General features: G+C 48.3%; 1 protein-coding gene across 1 annotated transcript in view; it reads right to left on the bottom strand.

Moving 5' to 3' along the window:
* Positions 1-26,398, bottom strand: part of DNAH9 (dynein axonemal heavy chain 9) — a 185,833-nt gene that overhangs the window by 39,070 nt on the left and 120,365 nt on the right. The window contains 3 exon segments of the mRNA XM_032706809.1: positions 988-1,115; positions 4,783-4,931; positions 10,376-10,569. Of these exon segments, the coding sequence (XP_032562700.1) occupies positions 988-1,115; positions 4,783-4,931; positions 10,376-10,569 (471 nt within the window).

The following is a 26,398-nucleotide window of genomic DNA, read 5'->3' as shown; positions in this document are numbered from 1 at the left end:
TCTGTTAGCATTGAAACAACACATGGAGGCTGACGCTGCTGATGGATCCTCCACAGCATCACACCATCATTGGAGAAAAGAACCCTTCATTTTGCATTACTGAATGGAATAGGGCTCAAAAAGTGCATATTTCCTTGTTCACCACCTCAAAGCAGATGCCACTATTGCAGCTCTCTGTATGAAAAGCTCTCGAGAAGCTCAGCATTGTTTACCTTAGTGGGAGCTTGCAGAAAAAAAAAGGCAAAAATTAAGATCAAAATATCAAGGGCATTTAATTTCAATTGAAACTCAGGCCTGCAGGCTCAGATCAGGGCTCAAAGCTTTGTCTTAATCTAATTTTATGCAGAAAATTCAGTGATATTAGAAGTTTATATAATCCACATCAAGGAAATCAGAGGGGTTCCCAGGACCTATAATGAGAGCTGACATCACTGACTGCACATTACAAACCCAGGCACTCACTAAATAATCGTGGCTCCAGAGAGCACTTGACAGAGGCAGAGCTCCCTCCACACCCTCCCAGGCTCCGAAGCATTTTGTTGAGCTGTGATAAGAGCTTCAAACATTCCTCTGGTTTGGGGTGCACCAAGAAAGCAGCCCCACTGCAGAGAGGCTCTGCCTTCCCTTCAGTGAGTGGGTCCTCAGCTCGCTACAATACAGGGTGGATTTTGAGCAGCAGGCAGAGAACAAGTCCAGCTTTGAAGGACAGAGCCCTTCATTTATTCATGAACCAAATCAAGGAACAGGGAAGTGCAGCACAACCTCCCTCAGAGGCCTCCCCACAACTGCACACCCCAGAGAGGAAAACCAGACTGACAGTGCCTGGGGAAAGCAATGGATTGCAGTAGGACACAGGAAGAAGGGGCTGCTTTGGGCACACAGGAGACACCCTGGCTTGTCTCCTCGAGCCAGGAATGATGTGCCCTCACAAAGGGATCAGGATGGGACAGCCTGGCAGAAGGGCAGGGCTGTCCAACAACCCCCTACCTGAAGTATGACCCAGTGCCCCTCCTTTGCAGCCAGATCTAGAGCTTGTTCAGCAACCACCTCTTGGCCTTGTCCAAGGGACACATTGTGGAGGTTCCTGTTGTTGAATGTAAAGCCAAGTTTCTTCCCTGAAAGAAAGCAAGGAGTGAGTTGAGCACTGTTGCCTGGCAGGGCTGGGCAGAGCTCCCTGGCCCCAAAACCCTCCCAGAAGGGGAGAGCTGTCCTGAGAACAGTTCTCTTGTCTCATTCTCTTGGCTCTCACCCACTCCTTGCCCAAGTGCTCAAACAGCAGCAGCTTCTTCCAAACTCTTAATTACAGTCCATCAACACAAAGGTACCTTGTTACAAAGTGCTTCTTGTTTTAAGAACATTATTCCCCTGCAATCTCGTGTAAAAACACCTTTCAAGTGATAAGAAATGAGCATCTTTTCCCGCTGACGAAATGGGCTTTGAACACCCCCAGCTGAGTGGGGAAAGGCCCCTGTGAGGTGGGTTGGGTGCAGCAAGGAGGCTGGGAACACCTTTGGGTTTGAGAAGGCAGGTGCATGAAATCTGTGTGAGCTTCCTGTGGCCTCAGGAAAGGCCTCCCACGTGTCTTGGATATGGAGGACAGTCAGCCCTCCAGATTCCTCATGGAGCATCCTGGGCAGGTGTGTGTGGGAAGGCCCAGGGTCAGTGGAGAGCAGCAAAGTCCATGGGAAGGGGAGGTCCAAGAGACACTCAGACCATTTCCCACTGCCCTTCCTACATCCCTCTGCATGTGCAGGCTGGGAATCCCAAAATCCATGTCATTTACTACCCTGCCCTGGAGGGAGGATCTAGTTATTTAGTGTTTCTTCCTTTAGACTGTGATGATTCTTCAGACTCCTCTGATTTCCCTGTAGCATCCCAGTGCCAGAGATCCTTTCAGTGATCCTTAGGAACCGTCTCGTGCTACAACATTGGAAACAGATGGAAAACAACCATCCAAACTCAAGCTCTCTGCTGAGCCTTCCCACAGCCCCCTGGGACACAGCTCTCTCCATTTTTAGAGTTCCCACTTCTCTTTCCCACCATCTCTGATTGCTGCCAACTTTGAAAGCCTCTAATCTCCTCCTGTGCCTTCAAGACCCAGCCACTCAAGAGGGAATGGGGCAAATCACAGAAGGCAGGACAGTCCCCCAAACTCTGGTATTAATAATAAGAAATATCAGTTGTTATTTCCACTTCCCAGATGGGAACAGGACTGAGAGGGATAACAGAGGGTCTGTGCTGGCTGCAGAGGAGGGGTCAGGCACCCAGGCTGCCCCAGGATGTGGGGAAGCTTTTTGAGGCCCCAGTGTTTGTCAAGGAAAGGTGCTATGAGAAGCAGCATGTGGAAGAAGTCAACTTTCATTCCCAAGGATTATCTGGCCAGAGTTGCACTTTAATAAAACCTAATGAAGGACAGAGGGAATACCAACAGTCAACCCAGTCCAGCCCCAGCTGGGCAGTGACGGCCAGTGCAGCTGCTCTGTAGCAATGATGTTATTTCACTAGTTACTTTTTACCACTTTTTCTTGCTGTAGCTGTTCTGGCTGACTAACCCCAGGTGCTCAGCTATCCTCAGCTTTACAATTCCAATTAAGCCGTTTGTGGTTGTATTTTAGTGCTTAATTTCCCAGACAAGAAAATAACATAGTGAGAGACGGGATCACCAACATGATCCAGGGAAAGGGAAGGGAAACCAGGACCATGATAGGAGCTTCCTTGGGTGGGTGCCTTTAATTCCCAATAATGACACCTGGTTTGGGGGCAGAAAGAGCCTGAAACACAAGGCACAGCCTAGGAACTCCCCATGAGCTGAGGTGCCTGTGGCTGAAGCTGCACCAGGCTTTAAAAGCTCTGACAGCTGCTTGTGGCCATGTGGGTAAAGACTGACTCAAATATTATTTTGGGATGACCCAGAAGGTGCATCATAGAGAGGAAAAAGAACCCACAGGTCAGCATTCCCACACCAATCCCCTGGGTGATGGTTGAGTTCAGAGGGACTGGTCCCTGATAGGGCTGCCAGCCTTGGTGGTGTTTAGTCCTGAGACCAACCCATTAAACAGCAGCTCTGCTATGGCTGGGATGTGATTCACACAGTGCCAGGAGCATCGGGGCTGGAGGCCAAGTCATGGGCTTGGATATATGTGGAGCACATTGCTGGGGAAGGAGAAAAGACACCTGATGAGCAGAATGGCAATGTGGGGCAGCCCAGTGTCCAAAGGCATCTCTCCCCTCTGCTTCAGAGGGATGTTCAGGCTGAAAACTGTAGTTTTTCCACAGTGGAGCTGAGACCCAGAATAAATTCTCCACGTTGTGAGCTTTAGAGCACAGGCAGTGGCTGCAGCTGGAGGTGCACAGGGGGGTCACTGCCTTCTCCAGGAAGTCATCCTGCTCTGCTCTGCCCTGGGGTGGCCTCACCTGCAACATTGGGGAAGTTTGGGGGGACACAATCTAGGGAAGATCTAAAGCCATTAGAGAGTGTCCAAAGGAGGCAACAAAGATGGGGAAGGGCCTTGATTTGAAGGCCTGTGAGGACACTGAGGGCACTTGGTGTGTTCAGCTGGAGAAGAGGAGACTGAGGGGAGACCTCACTGCAGTTCCACCTTCCTGGGCAGGGGCAGAGGAGGGGCAGGGACTGAGCTCTGCTCTGGGGGGACCAGGGACAGCAGGCAGGGAATGGCTGGAGCTGTGTCAGGGCAGGCTCAGGTTGGATCTCAGCCAAAGCTTCTTCCCCCAGAGGCTGGTTGGGCACTGCCCAGGCTCCCCAGGGCAGTGGGCACAGCCCCAAGGCTGCCAGAGCTGCAGGAGGGTTTGGCTGATCCTCTGGGGCACAGGGGGTGACTCTTGGGGATGGGCTGTGCAGGGCTGAGGGTTGGACTGGATGATCCTTGTGACTCCCTTTCAACTCAGCATATTCTGGGATTCTGGGATTCTGTGAACAGTTTGGGTTTGAAGGGACCCTAAAGACCATCTTATTCAACCCTCTGTCATGAGCAGGGACACTCTCCATGATCCCAGGTTACTCCAAGCCCCGTCCAACCTGGCCTTGGACACTTCCAGGGATGGGGCAGATACAGCTTCTCTGGGCAACCTGTGCCAGGGCCTCCCCACTCTCAGGAAGATTCCGCCAAACTCCTTGACAGGAAACCATATTGCAGAACTCACATTCTACAATAAACAAATATAAATATATTCCTGAATTACTTTTTTTGCCTAGAAAACACAAATCCTTTTGGCTTTGTAGGCAGCTGACAGCTCCACATCTGACCATCCACAACGAAACCAACTCAGGAAAGATGGAGATAAAAACTGGAAACTCTGCCACTAAGCACAGTCTGTTACAGGGAGATGCTGCTTATTTTTAGTTCTCATAAAATCATAGAAGAGCAGGTTGGAAGGGACCTCAAGGGTGCTCTGGTTCAACCTTTCTCGGCAACAAGCAGCTCTCTGACAGCGTGTTTGATATCTCTGACGTAAATCATGGCTTGTGTACAAACCCAGCCCGGAGATCGGTGCGGCGTGAACCACACTGGGAATCCAGGCAATGCAGGAAGGAGACAAGTTTTATTTAAACTTTAGATGAAAATCCAAAATACTTTAAGAAAAAAATTCAAAACAAACCCCAAAAACCTATGCTCTCACAATTATCTGTTTTTAACAGATTATTTCATTATCTACAAAGTGATGAGGAAAAAAGCCAAAACAAAACAGGAGTGTCATGCTAAGATAATTATGCAGCAGATAAAAAGCAATGTTGTGCTATGCCTAGAGACAGGATTTATTTACCATGTTTCTCCACATCCTTCAGTGGGTCCACTCCTGGGGACAGGATAAAAAACGTTGGAGTTGCAGGTCCTGACTCCTCAAAGGTTGCTGCAAAATCCAGGGATCTCCCAACCACATATTTACTGCCAAGCTTTTCTTCTACAAAATCTCTGCCAGAGAGAAAAAAGTTTTACCATCTACTATTGTTCAGAAAAAGGCAGATTCCACTGCAAATAATCAGTTAATTATCATAGAATCACAGACTCACTAAGGTTTGAAAAGGCTTCAAAGATTATCATCACCCCAGCACCACCACCGTGTTCAGCAAGTGTCCTCATGTCATATCCATCTGGTTTTTTGAACACTTCCAGGGATGGTGACTCCATCACTTCTCTAGGGAGCCTGTGCCAGGGCTTGATGACTCTTTAATTCCCAATATCCAACCTAAACCTCTCCTGGGGCAATTTGAGGCCATTTTCTCTGGTCCCATCACTGGGAGCAGAGCCTGACCCCCCCCCCCGGCTTCCCCCTCCTGTCAGGGAGTGACAGAGAGTGAGAAGGTCCCCTCTGCGCCTCCTTTTCTCCAGGCTGAGCCCCCCCAGCTCCCTCAGCTGCTCCTCATCAGACTTGTGCTTCAGTTAGCTGTGATTTTGCTGATTCAAACAAATTGGAAACTACATTAGGAAAATGGACATGAAATAATTGTAGAGGGGACCTGCAGGCTGGGCTTCCAGCGTTATCCCTCAGGAGCAATGCCTGGCACTGTGGGCATGGTAGAATGACACTTGGCACCCCAATTCCTGACAAAAGAAGGGAGGTGAGCTGCCAGCCCAAGGCTGCACTGAGAAGTGCAATACAAGCACTGGATGATTCTGACTCAGGTATCTCAAGAGAGAAGAAATAAGGCACAGGAACCTGCCAAGTGCTTTGCAATCTGAGCAGCCTTCCAGAGGAAGCACCAACTCACAACAAGTCCAGATGATTCACAAAATTACTTTGATCTGGAAAGCTAAAAGAGAAGAGCTCCAAGAATACCTGGTGTGTGCAGCCTTGGCATGAGAGTCACAAGGAAAAACAAAATGGAGTGAACAGGAAAAGGTTCAACTCCACAGCAGCTGCCTGAACAGAAAACAGCGTACAGAGAACATTCCCCCAGAGTGAGCTTCCCACATCACTCTTTTAGCAAAAGAGGATACACTGAACATTCATTCAAAGGCAGGAATGTTGTATTCAAACCCCAGGAATGCTGCTGGAGAGTAGATACATGAGTCAGGCTTTTTGAAGGCAGCCAAATTCCTTCTAAGAGAGCTGAGAGCCTCCTTCAAGGACTGGTGAAAGGCAGCTGGAATAGAAATGCCTAAGGGATGGCAAAAGAAAAAGCTTCCACTTTTTTTGGTACCTCTTTCAAGTAGATTTTTCTGTTCTGGGTCAAGATTTGCTAAATTGCTGCTGGAAAGCTCCAGCTCACAAAATCTAACAAAGTCCATCAGATCCCCAAGAGTCACAACATCCTTGTTTGACATCTCTATGAAATGATGCCTTGGGGACTGGAAAATGCAACTAATGTCAAGTGGGAGGCTTTGAAGTGGGACCACACGTGCAGGAGAGGGAGGGCTGCCCTCACAGAGCCACAGAATGTGCTGAGTTGGAAGGGACTCACAAGGATCACTGAGTCCAACTCCTGGCCCTGCACAGGCCCATCCCCAAGAGTCACCCCCTGTGCCCCAGAGGATCAGCCAAACCCTCCTGCAGCTCTGGCAGCCTTGGGGCTGTGCCCACTGCCCTGGGGAGCCTGGGCAGTGCCCAACCAGCCTCTGGGGGAAGAACCTTTGGCTGAGATCCAACCTGAGCCTGCCCTGACACAGCTCCAGCCATTCCCTGCCTGCTGTCCCTGGTCCCCCCAGAGCAGAGCTCAGTCCCTGCCCCTCTTCTGCCCCTGCCCAGGCAGTTGGAACTGCAGTGAGGTCTCCCCTCAGTCTCCTCTTCTCCAGCTGAACACACCAAGTGCCCTCAGTGTCCTCACACGCCTTCAAATCCAGGCCCTTCCCCATCCTCCTTCCCTCCTTTGGACACTCTCTAATGGCTCAATCTCTTCCCTCAGACAGGGCTGGAGCAGTCCCCACATGTGGTGTCTTTCAAGCCCTGTATCCACAGGGCTGGGTCACTGTATCACCAAGAGGATTTGAGAAATGGTGCCAGCAGTAAAAGCAAATATCCCCAGACAAAGGGCTGGCTGTCAGCTCTCCCATGGTACACAAGCCCCAGCTGCCCACCATCCCATAGCCCAGGAGTCCATGTCAGCGTGTTAACCACGGCTGGAGGCACCAGCTATCAGAGCCCTCAGTCCTGCTGCTCTGTTTCCAAGGTCTGTCCCTACTAAGGCAGAAGTACCAGTGCCTTTGAAAGGACTTCACGATGACCAAGTCATACCTTGCCAGTGGCTGCTGGACTGGTCTGACCCCATCATGGATGTGGAAGAGGGGGAGCACAAGGTCTTGTAAGAGGCTTTTTGCTGATGTTCTTCACTAAGATTGGGGGATGAAACAGGTATTTACAGTGGAAAATCCTTCTTGAGGAAATGATGGTTCTTGGTGCAGTGCTGGTACCAAAACCCTAAGGAATGAGCTGGGGTAAGAAGGGTTTCTCCTGATGACTCCTTGGGCCCAGGGAAGGAAACAGACTCTGCAAATATCCCAGGGATCTGCTACGAAGGGAAGGTGAAAAACCCAGCTTCCCAGGCAGAGAAATGTAAGAAGCTTGTACAGGGGTGGATCATTTTAAATCCCAAAGAACTTCCTACACCATTGCCATGGAGCTGGCACATATGACATGGGACTTAGGGGGTCTTAAACCTTTATGAACAGCAGCTGAAAATGATGTAAGGCACCTAAAATATCTCTGTCCACATGTGTTTAGGTTATCAAGTTACTCCTTGACTCCTAAAATGCACTCAAGTAGTTGTCAAGATCCCCCGAGAGACAGGAAGGTTTGGACTGTTCATGATGGCCATTGATCACCAGTGAGGCATTGAATGTTGGCAGATTGATATATTGATATACTGACTGATATAATTGATAACAGAAGGAAGAGACCTGCAAGTTGAGAGCTGCAGAACACCCTCTGCTATCCAATGGCATTGCAGGTTTCTAAACTCGATGAATTTATTAACACACGCGGTCTTGAACCACCACTGGCTGCAGGAGGGATGTGGAGGGTGAAGTCATAGAGTCATAGAATAATAGAATCAGCTGGGTTGGAAGGGACCTCTGAGATCATCCAGTCCAACCCTTGATCCAACACTGCCGTGGTGAACAGACCATGGCACTGATGCCACATCCAGTCTCATCTTAAAAACCTCCAGGGATAGAGAATCCACCACTTCCCTGGGCATTTTCCTGAGAGCTGCATCTCAGGAACAGCAAGTTTCTTCCCTAAGGACAGAGGATCCATCCAGACCAGGCTGTGGGCTGAAGGCAGGTCTGAGGAGCATCATCCTGTCAAGGAGGGCCCAGGAAGTGAAATACATTTTGACTGTCTTTGTCTTTGCTTTTGGGGTATTTCTCTTCTCAAGCCTTTTGGGCCTTGTGTCAGACTGTCCTGTATTTCAAGAAGAATTTTATTCCCACCTCCCAAGTCTTGGGGAAGGTGCTGTGAATTGTTACTGTTTGCACATGTTTGTGTTCTCACTTACTTCTAGATAAGAAACAAAACATAAAACTCATCTAAATACTCGTGTGCAAAGAGAAAAGCTTGACGTGCCCAGACCCTAAAAACATCCAAGCTTTTGAACTGGATTCCCTTTTCATAAAAGAGAGATATGAAAGGGGCTGAAATTTGACGTTCCAGTTATTTCCGAGCTGTGTGAGTAAGAAGGAAATAAATTAAACTTGCTTAATTAAATATGCACTTACAATTTCAGAAAAACATGGGCTTATTTTACCCAAGCTAAACAACAACAAGAAAACCAATATTTCCAGCTGAGATTCTCCACATGGAGAATCCAGTTATAAGAGTAAGAAATGAAAAAGATGGTTTAGATTATTATGATTATGATAAATTATAGTATTTATTCTAGTAAAACATAATAACATTGACCATAGGGAGACTTCACTCAGTCTTGTCTGCATTTTCCTGTGAACTCTAAAGCACAAAGAGATCTAGTTCATACACTGAGTAATAACCTTGCTACACTCCCATGCCATGTGGTGCAGTAATATAAACTATTTGAGAGGCAGGAGCATGAGAGACATCCGAGAAATGTCAAAACACTGACTATCAGGACAGAGGAGGAAAAAACAGCTCCTACTGGAGTGAAAGACCTTTAGTTTCTCCTGGAACAAGTGTGTTGCTTTTGCATACCTTGGGGAAGTTTAGCCTTGCCTAGTTACCTCCACTACGTTATTTACAGCTACAAGATTCAGAACCAGCAGCACATAAATTTTGCACTTTACAGGGAAAAAAAAAAAGGGAGAAAACCTTTCTAAGACTTTCCTTTACTTCTAAACTTTATTCTGGTGTCTAAGGTACAGTCAAAAAGGAACTAGAATCAATGTTATTGAACTCTAGACCATGTGTTGATCACCCAAAGACTCCAGTAGATGTGTAACACCTGCAAGGTGATGCTCATTTCTGACTTGGCCTTTCTGCTCCTCACCCATTGACAGTGATACTGCTCCATCCTACTGCTGATATGGAGGTGAGATCCCCTAAGCAAGAAATTCCAAATAAATTAAATGGTTGTTGATTGTCTTGCAGAGTTCAGAGATCATGGAATCACAGAACAATTCTGAGTGTCCAAAGGAAGGAATGAAGATGGGGAAGGGCTTTGATCTGAAGCCCTGTGAGGACACTGAGGGCATTTGGTGTGTTCAGCTGGAGGAGACTGAGGGGAGACCTCACTGCAGTTCCAAGTGCCTGGGCAGGGGCAGAGGAGGGGCAGGGACTGAGCTCTGCTCTGGGGGGACCAGGGACAGCAGCCAGGGAATGGCTGGAGCTGTGTCAGGGCAGGCTCAGGTTGGATCTCAGCCAAAGGTTCTTCCCCCAGAGGCTGGTTGGGCACTGCCCAGGCTCCCCAGGGCAGTGGGCACAGCCCCAAGGCTGCCAGAGCTGCAGGAGGGTTTGGCTGATCCTCTGGGGCACAGGGGGTGACTCTTGGGGATGGGCCTGTGCAGGGCCAGGAGTTGGACTCGATGATCCTTGTGGGTCTCTTCCAACTCAGCATATTCTGTGATTTTGGGATTCTGTGAACAGTTTAGGTTGGAAGGGATCTAAAAGCTCATCTTATTCCACTCCCTGCCAAGGGCAGGGTCACCTTCCACTAGCCCAGGTTGCTCCAAACCCCATCCAGCCTGGCCTTGGACACTTCTAGGGATCCAGGGGCAGCCACAGCTTCTCTGGGCAACCTGTGCCAGGGCCTCCCCACCCTCAGAATGGTGACGCTCATTCACCAGACTCCTTGACAGGAATCATATTGCACAATCGACCATATTGCAAAACTCACATTCTACAATAAACAAATCTAAACATAGTCCTGAATTACTCCTGTTCCCCAAGAAGCAACAATCCTGAGTTTCCCTCCCTTGGCAGGAGGAGCCCCGGGGCAGTGCTGTCCCACCTGAGGGCGCAGGTGACGCGGTCGGGCCGCAGGGCCCTCAGGATGCACAGGCGCTGCAGGGATGACTTGTTCTTCCACTCCTGGGGGAACTTCTCCCTCTCAGGGTACTCAGATTCAATAAATTTCTTCCACCTTTTTGCAGACCCTTCAATATCCCGATCCAGGTTTCTGAATTCCTCCATGGATGAGAGAGTCTGGAAAAAATCAAGGGAGGTCAAGAAGAACAATCCTACTTGCCTCTAAATTGTTTTTCTAACATTAAGGTCTGCTCATGTTTTGCTCCACCAGAAGGGTCAGAGTTGGAGTCTGGGAAGCACAATCAGAAACCCCCCAGAACCCCAGAAGCACAGAATATGCTGAGTGGGAAGGAACCCACAAGGAGCTTCAAGCGCAACTCTTAGCCCTGCACAGGACTATCCCCAGGAGTCCACGCCTGAGACCAGACTTTGACCATTCTCCTTCTCCCAACTCTGTGGTCAGCACATGAACAGAGGACCTGGAATAAACACAGCCCATTTGCAAGGCCACAGGACAGGAGGACTGAGGGCTTTTTCATTCTTGTAGAAGGCCTTTTCTCTAGGCTGCCCTCAGAACATCAGCTCTAAAGTCATGCAGTACCTAACATGGCCCTGCCTGGTGCCCTCACCCACATCTCTGCAGTGCCCCTCCCCAGCCAGGGCAGCCACACACATTATCCAGGCCCCTGCCTGGCACCACAGACATGGGTGCTTGGAAAGGACAGCACAGGAAAGGAGGAAACATTTTGGCATCAACCACCATGTAGTCCTCCGTTTCCCAGAGAGCAAATAAATCTCCTCTTCTGTTTGGAAACCAGATCTGAAGAATCTCAGCTGACAAGCACTTCTGAGTGACTGTTATCCCAGAAATCCCTGATTTGGATGAGAGTTGGAAATTTAGAGCCCATGTCTGACAGGAGAGCATATTGCTGACATTCCCATGAGCTGCACATCCACAGTCTCCTCATTGCTTCCACAGAAACAAGGAGAATTGTGCAGCAAAATCCACATGAGCTGATGGAAAATGTGCTTTGGTATCCAGGGTGCTCAGTATCCAAAGCTAAACATACTCAAACATACCCAGCTCACCAAAACCATTTTTTAAAAGGATTTCACAGTTGGAATATTAATTATCTTTATAGAATCACAGAATGGTTTGGGTTGGAAGGGATCTTAAAGACCATCCCACTCCAACTCCCTGCCGTGGGTCGGGTCATCTCTATCCAGTTGTTTTTCTCTCCCTGTTCCCCATGCACATCCCTCTCTATCTGTACAGTCTGGTGCACACACTCTGTGACACCAAGGCACTGAGCCTTCCCCACATAGCCCTGGTGACCACGGGGCCAGGAATCCCAACAAACATAGTGAAGCCAAATCCTCAGGTTTATTTTTGCCAAACACACACAACGATCAAGTTACTCAGTGCTACAAGTCTGCAGCAGAAACAGGCAGCTGAAGAATGCCCCCAAAACCAGCTGAGCAAGGCAGTCAATAAATTATAATTGCAATGGAAATTAGTTAGTTAGATTCTGTAGTTAGAAAGCGGCAACTACAAATGTTATGCGGAGAAGTAAAGAATCCAATTCTCTCTCACACAAGTGGTGGTAGAACACACTGCACAGCTCAGAAGGTTCTTCCGGATTTCAAGTAAAATTCTCACTGAAACAAACATCTTCAGAGTGTTTTGCATAATCTGAAGCTGTAAGTGGTTGAACATGAAGTAGAAAATACAAGTGAAGGACAAAAGACAGTGACTGAGCTGTTTTCTACAGGAACAGAAGGGCACAGTTGGAGAGAAGCAGAAGCTTCTCGATGGGCAGAGGTGTCCCATACCCCCAGTGCTCCAGCTCACAGCCCATACAGCTTCAGGAGAGAGCTCCTGGAAAAATGCTCAGATCAACTGAACAACCACAGCCTTGCACAGGGCTCTGAAAGGCACCCAAGTGCCCTGATAGAGGTGTGAAAGATGGCCTTGGATACCCTGCTCTTGCAAACCAGGCAGAACACACTGAAGGCCACTCTGCTTTAAAAAAACCCATGCTTTTCCTCCAGAAGAGGGTTCCTGATGAGAAGATGAGCACTGTAAAATTTGGTTCTTCTAACAGATTGAATTTAGTCACAGAGAGTGAAGAGAGAGAAGGAAGAAGTCAGAAAAAGGGGCTTCTGATAACAAATGAGTTCATGTTTTAGCAGTGGGAATCATAGATTCACAAAATGGTTTGGGTTGGAAGGGACCTTAAAGATCATCTTGTTCCAATCCCCTGCCACAGACACCTTCCACTATCCCAGGTTGCTCCAAGCCCCATCCAACCCGGCCTTGAACACTGCCAGGGATGGGGCAGCCACAGCTTCTCTGGGTAACCTGTTCCCAGGTAGAATGTCTGTAGACAAAGAGGTTGCAGAGCTGTTCCCACTGGGTGTCATGGTCCAGGACATTTGCTGTATCTACACTCACATCACCAGGAATGGTTGGAAGAAATCTCAGGAGGAGTCCAGGCCACGCTCGTGCTCAGGCTGGGCCTGTGGCCCATGATAGAGAGAGGGGCAGCCATGGCTTTGTCTACCAAAATGCTGCCCTCCAAGATGACATTGTCACAGCCCCTCTGGATGCTCTGCTCTAGACCTGCACTGTCCTTACAGTGAAGAAAAGAATTTACCTTTTCATATGTTCAAGTAGAATCTCCCAACCTGCAGTTTGCCGTGGCTGACACCACTTTCACCATTAAACCACGTCTTCAAGTGCCACATCCACATGTTTTTGAACCCTTCCAGGGATGGTGACTCCACCATGTCCCTGGGCAGCCTGTTCCAGGGCTTGATAACTCTCTTATTGATTTTTCCCCCCTAATATCCAGTATAAACCTCCCCTGGGGCAACTCTTGTCCTGTCACTTGTTACCTGGGAGAAGAGACTGACCCCCATCTGGCTACAACCATTATTACACTGCCCAGAACATGGAGAGTTTGGCTCTGTCCTCTCATAGTTGGACAAACCTCCCCACCTTTCCTCACTCCTGTGCTCCAGGGCCATAATCAAGAGCTCTGGGCAGAGAAGAACTTGGAGGTACCACTAAAAATGCTTCTGCAACAAATCAAGCCTTGCCCAAAGGCACTATTCCATCAGTACCTCCACCAAAGGCACAGAGTGTTTGCAGTGCTACAGCTCAGACTGACTCAGCCTGGCACTGCCCATTCCCATGCCAAGCTGCCAGAGAACTGGAGAATGTAGTCAGGAAGAGTGTGGGAAAAGCAGTGATTCAACAGTTGTTTTTTCCAAGTGTGGAACAGCACTAATATGGAGAAATGTCAGATTAACTTGCTCCAAATCTAGTGCCTTACCCTGCTTTCTGTGGAAAACCAGAAACCAGAGCACAGAATAGGAGAAACTGAAATTCCCAGGAATGATAGAATATTCTGATCCACCAAACCCTGGTCCTTGCAGCAATAAATGTGCTTCATGCACCTCTCAGAGCAGAGCACAACACCATGGTAAATGTTGAATTCAGTAGATTCTCAGTGCAAGTGCTTATATAAAACATCACTGTTGACTTTTGACGTGATTCATTTAAAATATCTCTTCAGAACTTTGGCTGCTGCTGCTTCGAGAAGTCTCTTGGTTGATGTTAACAAGGGAGACTCCGAAAAATTGCTTTTTTCTTATCAAATGACAGATATGTAATCAGGGATGATAGTCTCTCTCTCTCCCTGAACAACACGTTGCAAAATCAAGAAAGCTCTAATTGCAAGTAAAAAGTCTGTATTGTAGAAATTAACACTAAAATTGTCATTAGTCAACAATTATAATTGCATTTATTAAGAGTGATGGTATTAATAAGAGATGCTGCTATTTAAAAGCCAGTGGAGTGAAAGCTATCTCAATCTGTGAATATTAATTGCTTTTCAATTCCTCTGCTGGGAATTTTTCCAGGAAACTTAGTCCAACACTGATACATCACTGTTTCCAAGCAGGAATGGCACGACGGGGCAGCAGATGGGAACCTGTGCAATGTGGCTATTTTTGTCCACATAATGAACAGTACATTTGTCACTTAGAGTTGTCATGGAAATTGAGAGAGACAAAAAACATTGGACAAAATGAAATATGATCCAAAGGGCTGGAGGACTCCACTCCTGCCTTTGCAACCCCCTCCATGATCCTCTCTGATGGCTGGAAGCAGGAGGGGCTTGAGTTTATATCTCAAAATGAGACTTTGCCAGCAAAACAGGGCTCTTCACACCATCAGGGCAAGGAGCATTGTTTTCTCAGAGAAAATGGGTTTTCATTCATTGAATCACAAACAAGTTGCTTTGTCACTTCAGGTTTCCTTGACAGTTTCTCTCTGTCAGAACTAGTTAATGTGGAGCTGGGGCGGCAGCAGCTCTGTGGGTTCACACCTTCACACATGCAAAGTTCTCTCGTTCTCCCACAGCTGGAGGGAGCACAACATTGGCTTCAGGACAGGAATCCTGGTTTCCATCACAGAGCAACACAGGAAGGTCCCTGACACACAGCCCTGAGTCAGGGAAGGGCCACAGGAAACAGAGATCTTTGGAAAGACACACCTGGGGGGGACAAGGAGGAGATGAAACCCTCAGAACCCAGGGCATGGACTGAGGCTTTAGAGAAAAGAACAACTCCAAGGTTGCTACTCCACACAAGTTATTTCCTTGTGCCAGACACAACACAACAAGCTTTTGTAAATTTATTGGAAAAAAATGCTTGCTCTTGTCACTGTTCTAATGATACCATCTGGTCAAACGGGCCTCAAGTTAAGGTGTTGCATCATAAGTTCCTAAAAAATCCAAATAAGTAATTATATTATTTCCATATTTTCTTCTCTTTGGCTATAAAGGAATTTATTCCTTAAAAAAAAAAAATTGCCTTGTATTTTACAATATATCCATAGTTCAAACCCTCTGCCCCAGAGCCGTAGGACTGGAGAACAGCTCTGGGGCAAGGCAGGACAAAATCACCTCGTTGTTGTGCCCTGAACAGCACACATGCACAAAGAGCATGGAAAATAATCCAGAGCAAGTAAAACCAGTGCTGCCAGAACACTCCTAACATCAACTTACTTCCCCAGCAGCCATAAGACTGGTTTTTAAAAGACGTAATGAAATCAAAATAAAGGAATGTCAGGGGGGTTGTAAAAGCCATCCTTAATTTTGAGGCTTCAGGTTATACCTGGTCTGTATTTTCGGTCTTGGTCCCTTGTATATCTTGCTTTTCTTTAAAAAAATTACCCCTCTATTTAAAAAAAATGAGGTTTATATGGAACACACTGAACATCAAATGTCCCCCTATAAAAATTACACAACACTGAAAAAAATTATATTTAATATTCTCACAGTTTTAATAATCTGTGAGATGATTAAATCCTGACAGTTACTCACTATTTCATTTGCACAATTAAGGAGCTGTAGTTTTATGAATTGTGTTACACAGTTTTTAAGCAGAGCAGTAGCCACAAATGAGAAGTTCACGGTGCTCTGGGCAACTGACCCTGAGATCAACTGACCCTGAGATCAACTGACCCTGAGATCAACTGACTCTGAGATCAACTGACCCTGATCTTCTTCTGGAAGGGCACTGGCACCTGCCTCGAGGGTTCCTGTGGGCAGGGGTGGCCCCAGCAGCCATGGGCACATAGTGGGGGATTGGGGCAGGATGTTCTACCCCATAAGACCTAAAATGCAGTCAGAGAATGCAAACAACGCCAGCTCTCTGTGTGGAGTTACTGGCAGTACCAGGGTGTGGGTTTTGATGTTAAATTGTGCTAAAACCAGCCTGATTCACCAAATTACAAACACACCCCCTGCTTTCAGAAGCAGGATGTGACACATAAACTGGGAGCTGGCGTACAAATCTCTGACTGGCAGTCAATCACTTTGTACTATAAAAGTCCAGTCCTCTTTCATCCAGTCAGGTTCTTCTGACATAACCCTTCCTGGGGTCTGTGAGTGGAGATTCCCCCCTCGGCTGGAGATGTCCCCCAGGGTCACTCCTGGAGGTAGAAAGAAAGAGATCTCCTCAAGAGAGTTGGTCTGAGTGAGTTACATTGATCTCTAATTAATAATTATTTCTTTTGCCAGCTTTAATATAATTGCTTCAATAATCATAGAATCATAGAATCAACTGGGTTGGAAAAGACCTCCAAGATCATCAAGTCCAACCCTTGATCCAACACTGCCATGGTGACCAGACCATGGCACTGATGCCACATCCAGTCTCACCTTAAAAACCTCCAGGGACAGTGACTCCACTCCCTCCCTGGGCAGCCCATTCCAATGCCTGATCACTCTCTGGAAAAAAATTTTTCCTAATATCCAACCTAAACCTGCCCTGGGGCAGCTCAAGGCTGTGCCCTCTTGTCCTACTGCTGGTTCCTGGCAGCAGAGCCCGACCCCCCCCTGGCTCCCCCCTCCTGTCAGGGAGTTGCAGAGAGTGAGAAGGTCTCCCCTGAGCCTCCTCCTCTCCAGGCTGAGCCCCCCCAGCTCCCTCAGCCGCTCCTCACAGCACTTGTGCTCCAGTCCCTTCCCCAGCCTCGTTGCCCTTCTCTGGACCTGCTCCAGCCCCTCCATGTCCTTCCTGAACTGAGGGCCCAGAACTGGACACAGCAGTCCAGGGGTGGCCTCACCAGCGCTGATTCCACAGCAAGAATCACTTCCCTGCTCCTACTGTCACAGGTAGGATCCTTCCTGGTCCAGGCCAGGATCCATCGGCCCTCTTGGCCACCTGGGCACAATCTGGCTCCTGTACAGCTTCTGTCAATCCACACTCCCTGGCTGGCTGCTCTCCAGCCACTCTGTCCCCAGCCCGTGGGGCTGCAGAGGGTTGCTGTGGTCAAAGTGCAGAACCCAGCATTTGGTCTGGTTGAACCTCACCCCCTTGGAATTAGCCCAACTCTCCAGCCTGTCCAGGTCCCTCTGCAGAGCCCTCTGCCTTCCAGCTGATCAACACTCCCCCCCAAATTAGTGTCATCTGCAAATTTGCTGATGTGGACTCAATTCCCTGATCATCAACAAAGATATTAAATACAACTGGGCCCAACACTGATCCCTGGGGCACACCACAGGTGACCAGATCCCAGCTGGATGCAGCTCCATTCCCCACCATTCTCTGGGCCCAGCCCTCCAGCCAGTTCCTAACCCAGCACAGAGTGCCCCTGTCCAAGCCTTTTCCAGGGATGTGCCATGGCAGACGGTGTCCAAGGCTTTGCTGAAGTCCAGGTAGACACATCCACAGCCTTCCCCTCATCCACCAGGGGGGTCACCTAGTCATAAAAGGAGATCAGGTTGGTCAGACAGGACCTGCCCCTCCCAAACCCATGCTGGCTGGGTCTGATCCCTTGTCCATCCTGTAGCTGTTTTGAGATTGCAATCACTTCAATGTAGTGGACTGTCCTATCTTACACTATACTACTGGTAGTTTTAACTTTTATATTGTGTAATAAATAATTCTGATTAAGATCTTTTCTCTGATCATCTGTAATAATAAATGATTCATTTTATATCAGTGTTCTCAGTTTGCCATCATTAAAGCCTGTGGGACAAAGTGATTAAATAAAATTAAACGGTTGACAAAATCTGGGGCTCAGGTTGGACTCAGCCACCCCCAGGCTCCTCTCTGAGAAGAGGATCCTTTCTGCACCTCATGACTCAACAGCAAGGCTTTAGTAAACTTTGTCTAAAGGCCCCCACCCCCTCCCATGACAGGGATAGACCAGCTCTTGAAAAGCCAGGATCAGCCCTTGGAATGGGCTGCCCAGGGAGGGGGTGCAGTCACCGTCCCTGGAGGTGTTTGAGCAGAGCCTGGATGTGGCATCAGTGCCATGGTCTGGGTGACAAGGTGGGGTTGGGTCATGGGTTGGACTGGATGATCAAAGAGGTCTTTTCCAACCTGGCTGATTCTGTGATTCTGTAATCACCCGAGTAACACAAAGCATCTGAACTCTGCCATGGCTTGGCTATGTGTTCCAGAGCTTCCCCAACCAGAGTGACACAGCTCCCAGGCACGTGTGGGAAGGTCCCCCCACAGCCCAGCCCCGCAGCTTGAGGAGTCCATGGGCTTGAGGAGTTTGAAGCAGCTCTTGGGTGAACTTTTGCCCCAGGGTTAAAGCAGAGCAGCTGCAGCGATGTCAGAGGCTTGGGGACAACCTCCTGCACAGCAATCGGAGAGGAGGTTGTGGGGAGGTGGGGTTGATGTCTTCTCCCAGGCAATCAGTGATAGGAGAGGGGGAAATGGCCTCAAGTTGTGCCAGGCAAGGTTCAGGTTGGATATTAAGAAAAATTTCTTCACTGGAAGAGTGGTTAAGCACTGGAAGGGCCTGCCCAGGGAGGTAGTGGAGTCACTATCCCTGGAGGTGTTCAAAAAATGAGTGGATGTGGCATTTTGTTATATGGTTTAGTGGCCATGTGGCTGTTGGTCACAGGTTGGACTTGATGATCTTGGAGGTCTTTTCCAACCTTAAAGACTCTGTGATTCTATGATCTCCCAAACACTTTGTAAAAGGTTTCACACTGTCTATTTGCACTGCTAATAAAGGTTCCTGTGAATATTCATAACTTCTTTCTTTCATTTTCTGCAGCTGGACCAAAAGTCTTTAGGAAAACCAGCATCCCCACAGCTGGAGAGTAACAGCTCCTGGAGGAATGGGAAGTCAGACCTGCACCTGGCTTCCATTGATAGATTAGATCATTCAGGAAGGAGACATACAGGCAGATGAATTGCTCCATTTGAATACTACTGTTAACTAGAAGGATTAATGCAGCAGGTGATGGATTATTTGCCATCTCTCCCATCCTAGGTTTTGGGTTGTATTATTCATTCATTGAAGGTGTTATTTTCTGTTTAGCTGCACCACCTGAATAATTTAACTCATAAGAAAAATTTCCACCAAAAGTGAAAATAAAGATTTGATGGATTTGTCAAACGTCAATCACCTCTCAACGTAAAATTTTATTTTGACCCTCCTCATTTCTCTCATAAAAGTTGACTGACAAGCTCATGGCACTGAATGCCCCTGTCTCCCTTTGAAGTCCTCCTTGCTGCTTCTGAATTCTACTGGGTTTCAAAGGTATGTAGTGCCACAACATGGCACTGTATAAAACACCCTGTTTATCTGCAGGATCCTTCCTAGAGCATCACAACGTGCACACACCCTGTGGCTGGACACGAGAAACAGTCTGAGGAGTGATGGGTTGGATCTCACTACCTTTCCTTGGAAAATTTCCAGCAAAACCTGTATCATAAATCAGAAAACAATGGCTTCACTGCTCAGTTCCTTCCTGCCAGAAGGTCAGGGACAGAAATGAGATTTAGTCATAATCTTCGTATTCTAGTTGTTTATAACCACTCACCAAATTTGCCTCATTTTAACTGAGATGATTCCCGGCCAGGTTCATGCTGGCATTTTCCCCACATTTTCTTTTCCCTGCAAAGGTTGTTCAAGTGGGTTCGAGAGTTGGCCTTGCAAAGTCAGGCTGTTCTCCCCAAGCCTCCATCTTTCCTCTTCACTCTTCCACGCTCCTCAGCAAACTGGGGATGCACAACCAGAACCAGAAGCTGGACATGGATCCCCAATGACACTGAAAGGTGGTACTTGTGTATTCCTGAAAAATTCCCTGGATTTGGCTGTCATAAGTCCCAGCTGGGTCATCACCAATGAACAGCAAAACTGAAAATCAAGACATGTGTCTCATGGTCCGGAAGAACTCAACTGAAGTATCTGTTCCACATGTCACCTGCTGGAAAGCTCTCAAGGTTCTGTGTCCTGATATAAAAACACACATAGACTTGTCCCTTGAGGAGGCTTCTCACAGCTCTTCACGGCCATGGTCTCATCCAAAGTTTCATGGTAGCACTGCAGCAGAACTGGCCTCAGGAACAGGCAACCAGACTAGGAGAGGAAACAAGGTGCAGAGCTGCTTCTCTGAGAGTTGGTGCCCCCAGCCCTGCCATCCTCCCCCCACGTGGTCACAGACCTGCTCAAACAACCTCAGGAATGGAAGCTGCAGCAACCTGTGCCAGCCCCTTACTGTGTCACAGAGACTTCCCATCTGTCTGCTGGGAATCTTTCCCGTGGTACTTTGAGATGGACTTTATGCTCTACCTTTTACTGATACAGAAACCAAACTGCTTTCTCTCCTCCTCAGGATGCTGTTGGAAGATGGTACTCTCCTGTCCCCTCAATCTTTACACCCTCAGACATTTATCTTCTCCCTATTCTCACTCTCTCCTCACAGTCACATTTTCAGCTGTCTGACACTTCTTGCTGCTCCCTCTATCCTGTCTCTGGAAGGTCCACAGCTTTCTTAGAATGCAGCACTCAAAGATTAGACCAGGCTGCAGCAGAAGCTTGGCCAGCTCAGAGTGAAGGGCAAAGACCAGGGCTCCTGTTCAAGTCCTGTGGTCCTGATGCACTGTGATCACACAGTGGGAATGATACACAGACCATGGGAGCCTCTACAAAAGGCCACCTCATGTGCCCCAACACAGGAAGACCTCAGTGTTACCATAAGGATTCCAGAGATGGTTCCCAGTTGAAGTCTGCAACCCTCACAGCTGTTTGAGGAAACCACCACTACCAGGGAAAGGACACAGCTCTGGGCTCTGCTACACTGGAGCCATGAGGAGCTCCAACAGGCCCTTTACCACAGAGTCAGAGAACTGTTTAGGTTAGAAATGACCTCTAAATGACCAGCACCACCATGTCCTCCAGTGCCACATTCACACGCTTTTAAATCCCTCCAGGGATGGGGACTCCACCACCTCCCTGGGCAGCCCCTTCCAAGGCCTGGTCATCCTTTGTAGGAAGAAATTTCCCCAATATCCAATCTAAATCTCCCCTGGTGCAACTTCAGGTCATGTTCTCTCCTCCTGTCCCTTGTTCCCTGGGAGCAGAGCCCGACCTCCCCCGGCTCCCCCCTCCTGTCAGGGAGTTGCAGAGCCAGAAGGTCCCCCCTGAGCCTCCTTTGCTCCAGGCTGAGCCCCCCCAGCTCCCTCAGCTGCTCCTGCTGCTCCAGCCCCTTCCCAGCTCCGTTCCCTTCCCTGCACACGCTCCAGCCCCTCAGTGTCTCTCTTGTCTGAGGGGCCCAGAGCTGCCCCAGCACTGGAGGTGCCCCAGCAGTGCCAGCACAGGGACAGTCCCTGCCCTGGGGCTGTGACACACCAGGGCTGGCACAGCCCAGGGGCCATTGGCCTCTTGCCCCCCTGGGCTCACCTGGGCTCACGTCCAGCCACTGTCACCAGCACCCCCAGGGCCTTTCCCACCAGCAGCTTTCCTGCTGCTCTGCCCTAAACCTGGAGCTGCAGGAGATGGTTGTGACCCATGGGCAGGATGAAGCCATTCCTTCCCTTTTCTTCCATTCAGAGGATGAAAAAACCTTCACATCCAACATGCCCAGCTGACAGCAGGCTTTGTGTCAGGGGGCCTTGAGAGTGAAAGGCAGAGGCTGGAGAGGCATCCAGGAAAACTCAATTTCCACTCTGCAATCAAACCACCAAAGTGGGTCTCTAAATATTTGATGTGATCCCACTCTGCTGTATTTCAGATAAGCATCAGATCGTTTGCCAGAAGGTTAAAAAAGGGGGGAAAAAAAGGCAGAACGTTCTTAAGTAGCGTTTCTGTGAGACACTGGGAATATTTCTCTGAGATTTGATACAGAGGACAGAAGAATGTCCTTAGGAAACTTCTAGATGAGAGCAGATAAGTGTCCATTGAAGTGTCACAATCAATGTTTTCTATCAGAGATGCACTAAAAGGCTGTACATCTGAAGCAGGGAGTTAATGGAAGATATTTAATTAAGACTATGATTTTCTGGCATACTAATAATTCTGAATGTGGAAGGGAAGCTGTGAGTGAAGCCTTTGCTGTCTGACCAGCCTGATCAAAGGCTGTTGCTTGTGCACAGAGAGCACAATGTGTGCAGCACATTGTGTCCCAATGAATCTTGGAAAAGAATGAAAAATTCCTGCATCAAAAAAGTACAAAAAGTGAAAGTTAGAAGAGAGATTTCTGCTCTTTTGTCCAAAAAATCCTGTTTTCTTAAGGGCAAAATATCTGATTCGGTGTTTTATCTCCTAAGCCACACATGCAATCTTATCATCTGCATTCTGCAGGATTATAAATATGGAGTTAATATACGACTTTGTCTAGTGCTGTTCTCCTCCTCGAGAGCTGAATTCAGTGCTTAGAGCTCATTATTCCACATCACATTTATTAAACAATGCCCTTTCAGCAGCGTTTTCATATCTACATAATGAAAATTCTTCCTCTTCAGAAAAAGATGAGGGAAGTGATTGGGGTGAAGGAGCAATCCGAGCTGGCCAGGTGTGTTCTTGCTGGGTATTAACTCGCTGCACTTATCCTACAGGACACATCTGCACCAGCAAGGAAGAGGAGCTGCAGGAAATGGCACAAAGGAAATCAGGCTGGAAATATGTATCCAAAGCAAGGAGCTCCAGCACTGCCGGTGTCCAGCCCACGGGAACAGCTTGGCACAGTGACAGCCACGGGCACCCCCAGGGATCAGGGAGCTGCAGGAGGCACAGGGTAACATGGACAGAGCTCCCCAGGCCATGGAGGGAGCTGGAGCACGGGAGAGCCTGACAGCAGGGGTCACTGGGAGCACTGGGAATCCCACTGAGGGATTCTGGGTCAGCTTTGCCTCAGGCTGGGGAAGGGTCTGGAGCACAAGTGCTGTGAGGAGCAGCTGAGGGAGCTGGGGGGGCTCAGCCTGGAGAGGAGGAGGCTCAGGGGAGACCTTCTCACTCTCCACAACTCCCTGACAGGAGGGGGGAGCCGGGGGGGTCGGGCTCTGCTGCCAGGAACCAGCAGTAGGACAAGAGGGCACAGCCTTGAGCTGCCCCAGGGCAGGTTTAGGTTGGACATTGGGAAGAAGTTCTTCCCAGAGAGAGGGATCAGCCCTTGGAATGGGCTGCCCAGGGAGGGGGTGCAGTCACTGACCCTGGAGGTGTTTGAGCAGAGCCTGGATGTGGCATCAGTGCCATGGTCTGGGTGACAAGGTGGGGTTGGGTCATGGATTGGACTGGATGATCTCAGAGGTCTTTTCAAACCCGGTTGATTCTGTGATTCTGCAGCCACTTGTGGCACATTCAGTCCCTGTACGGGCCAGTCACTGAAGAGTTGGACTCCACGATCCTTGTGAGTCCCTTCCAGCTCAGAATATTCTGTGATTCATCCCACCCCCAGTTAGTCTGTGTGGCCAGAGAAAAACCCCTCACTTCTCAAAAAGACTGGGTTTGTCCAGAGCAACCACACCAATTAAGACCACAAGGGCACAACCACTGGACTTATCCATGGTGGTGAAGTTCAGGACGAGCCCTCCTCCACTCTGGGTTTGTTCAGATGGTATTTCCCAGGCACATAAAAAGTTCAGCTCTGCTGAACCCCTTGAGACACAAGCCTGGTCTGAACAGATGTGATTGCGCCTTGTGTGAGGCTTTGCCTAAGCCAACGAGCCCCACTGATGGGTACAGGGTGTTAGTTCAGGACTAAACCATGGTCATGCATCCACAAAGCTGTTCCTGAGTTAGGCTGTCTCAGACTCTGGGGAGAAGGAGTCTCAGACCAGCACACCTGTACAGGGAGAGGAGGACACACACTGTTCTATCACCTGCTGATCTGCCCCTGGGTCTGTGGCTACAGAAGATGTCCAGGCATGAGCTCACCAGGAGCCACACAATTTGCTGGTATCTTGCTGGCTCACATTTGACTTTGGGGAACTCTCCTGCTGTCAGGAAATGCCTGGACACAGCCCGGGGGTGGGACAGTGCAGGGGCTGCCCATAGGAAACAGCAGATGAGGTCACTCTGGTTTGGGAGGTGAGGGCTGTGTGGATTCACATGCTGCCAGGGCCAGGAAACCACTGCTGACCCTTTCACTTGCTGGTCTGGACATAGTCTGGAATACCAAACAACTCTAACCCTACTGATGTAATTTCTGTATCTGTGCTCAGTTCAGAACGATGGCAGGAGCTGTCTGTTTAAGACCTGGGGATAACAGGCTCAACAGGCAGCCTGGACTGCACCCAGGGGTGAGGAGACCACAGGACATCAATTCAGAGAATACTCAGCTCCCATCTAGATATCAACACCTTCATCTGATGAGACTGGAGACCTTCCAGTGAGGGAAAGGAGAAAAAAAAAAAAGAGGAAAAACCCTCCAGAGGCCAATCTCTACATGGATTCTACGTTAGTTCAGTCACAAATGAGAATATTTAAATGGCCATTTGCACATGGCTGTGGCCTGAGGGCCTGGGCAGTTCCAGCAGCAACATCTCTGTGGTCTAAGGTGTGTCCACATATTTACTGGTAAGAAAACAACCAGGCAAGTCAAGAGACAGGGACAACCTTGCATGAATACAAAAGATGTTTTCAGCAGTACCAACAGAAATAAAAACTTTCAAGCCAGGCACTGGGAACACAGAGGGGGAGGGAGGCACAACAGGCTGTAATAAAGGAAATTGAAAAGAGACAGAAAACCTCATTTAGAGTAAAAGAACACTTTTGCCTTCTCCAGAGATCACTGCTAAGGACCTGAAATGACAGCTCTTAGTGCTGGAATGACCAACTCTATTGAGCACTGAAGGCAGGGACTGGCAGAGGCGCTACTCTCACTAAATGGCAGGACTGTGACCCTCCCTGCTCTTAACTGACCCTGCCTGACTCAGAGGCAGTATTTGCACGATGTTAATGGCTGTGCCCTTTGCCAACACCTCCCCTGCTCCAGAGCAGCTGATTTGCCTCCACAGGGACTCCCCAGACACCATTTCCTCCAAACACCCAGACTGATGAACACAATCAAGCCAAGCCCAGAGCAGCTGCTCTCAACCTGTACAGCTTGAATTCAATTCCTGTTCAGGTTTAAAGAAGCACCAAAGAGCCTGAAATGTACCTGTTTTCCCCGAAGTCTATCCACACATCTAATCAAAGCTGTTGCCTTTCCTTACAAACCCTCTGGCCAGGTCCGTGGGGTTCTTCATTCAGGGCTAAATATTGAGCTTCCCTGCACACACTTTACAAAAAAATGCTCTGTGAAACTTCAGACTAAACTTAAAAAAAAAGCTGGAAAACTAAATCATAAACGTGTGTCAGATGCTCCAGCACCACAAGCTGAAACCAGCAGCAAAACTGTTGGCCTATATATATAATTAATCAACGAAAAACAATAAATAATAAGCAAGTCAGACAAGGCCACTTGCATGCCCAGAGCCCTGAACATTTAATGAGGTTCCCTTTGAAGTTAATGTCCCTAAAATGGGAGGCTCAGAATGAGCCACAAATATCAATATTGATTTCTTTTGGCACTATCTTGGCCAGAACCCCCTGGCATGGAGAGGCCTTTGGGCTGGAGCATTTTCAGTGTTTCTGTGAAAAATTAGCAGAATGCTAAATTTCATTTTGAATTTGAAATATGAATCTGAAATGTACTTTGCTCAAGCTTTGTTGAAGAAACAATTTATTATAGCACTTAATCTCCTTGATGAAAGAAAAGGAGATTTTAGCCTTCTAATAAGCTGTGTAGAAGCCATGACTAATTAACCTAATTGTAGCAGCCTGTGACAAAATGTGATTGTACTAAACCCATGCCTCAAGTAACTAGAATTGTCAAAAACTCAAAGGCTAATAAACCAACAGACATTAACAGAATATAAACACTAATAAAGTTGACACCAACCATATATTTGTAACAAAATCTATACTACAACCATCACAAGAGACAACCTGAAGGGTATTCAGTATCTGAGAATGTAGAATTCACCGTCTGAAAATCTCGAAATGCATAAAATCAGTGCAGATCATTGGCAAGTGACGCAGCTCTTGGAGCTGTGCAGCTCATGGGGCCAGGCAGGCTGGGGTTGGAGACACCTTTCCATCCTGTCCTGTCAAAGTTCAGCAGAAGGGGAAATGCAGAGAAGCATTTCTGGGCATCACACAGTTTCCATCTCAATCACAAACCCCAAAGACTCAGTGGAGATGAGG

The sequence above is a fragment of the Chiroxiphia lanceolata genome, chromosome 19 (genome assembly GCF_009829145.1).
Source record: "Chiroxiphia lanceolata isolate bChiLan1 chromosome 19, bChiLan1.pri, whole genome shotgun sequence".
Lineage (NCBI taxonomy): Eukaryota > Metazoa > Chordata > Aves > Passeriformes > Pipridae > Chiroxiphia > Chiroxiphia lanceolata.
The sequence above is the reverse complement of the archived record's forward strand: the minus strand, read 5'-3'. Positions and strand labels throughout refer to the sequence as shown.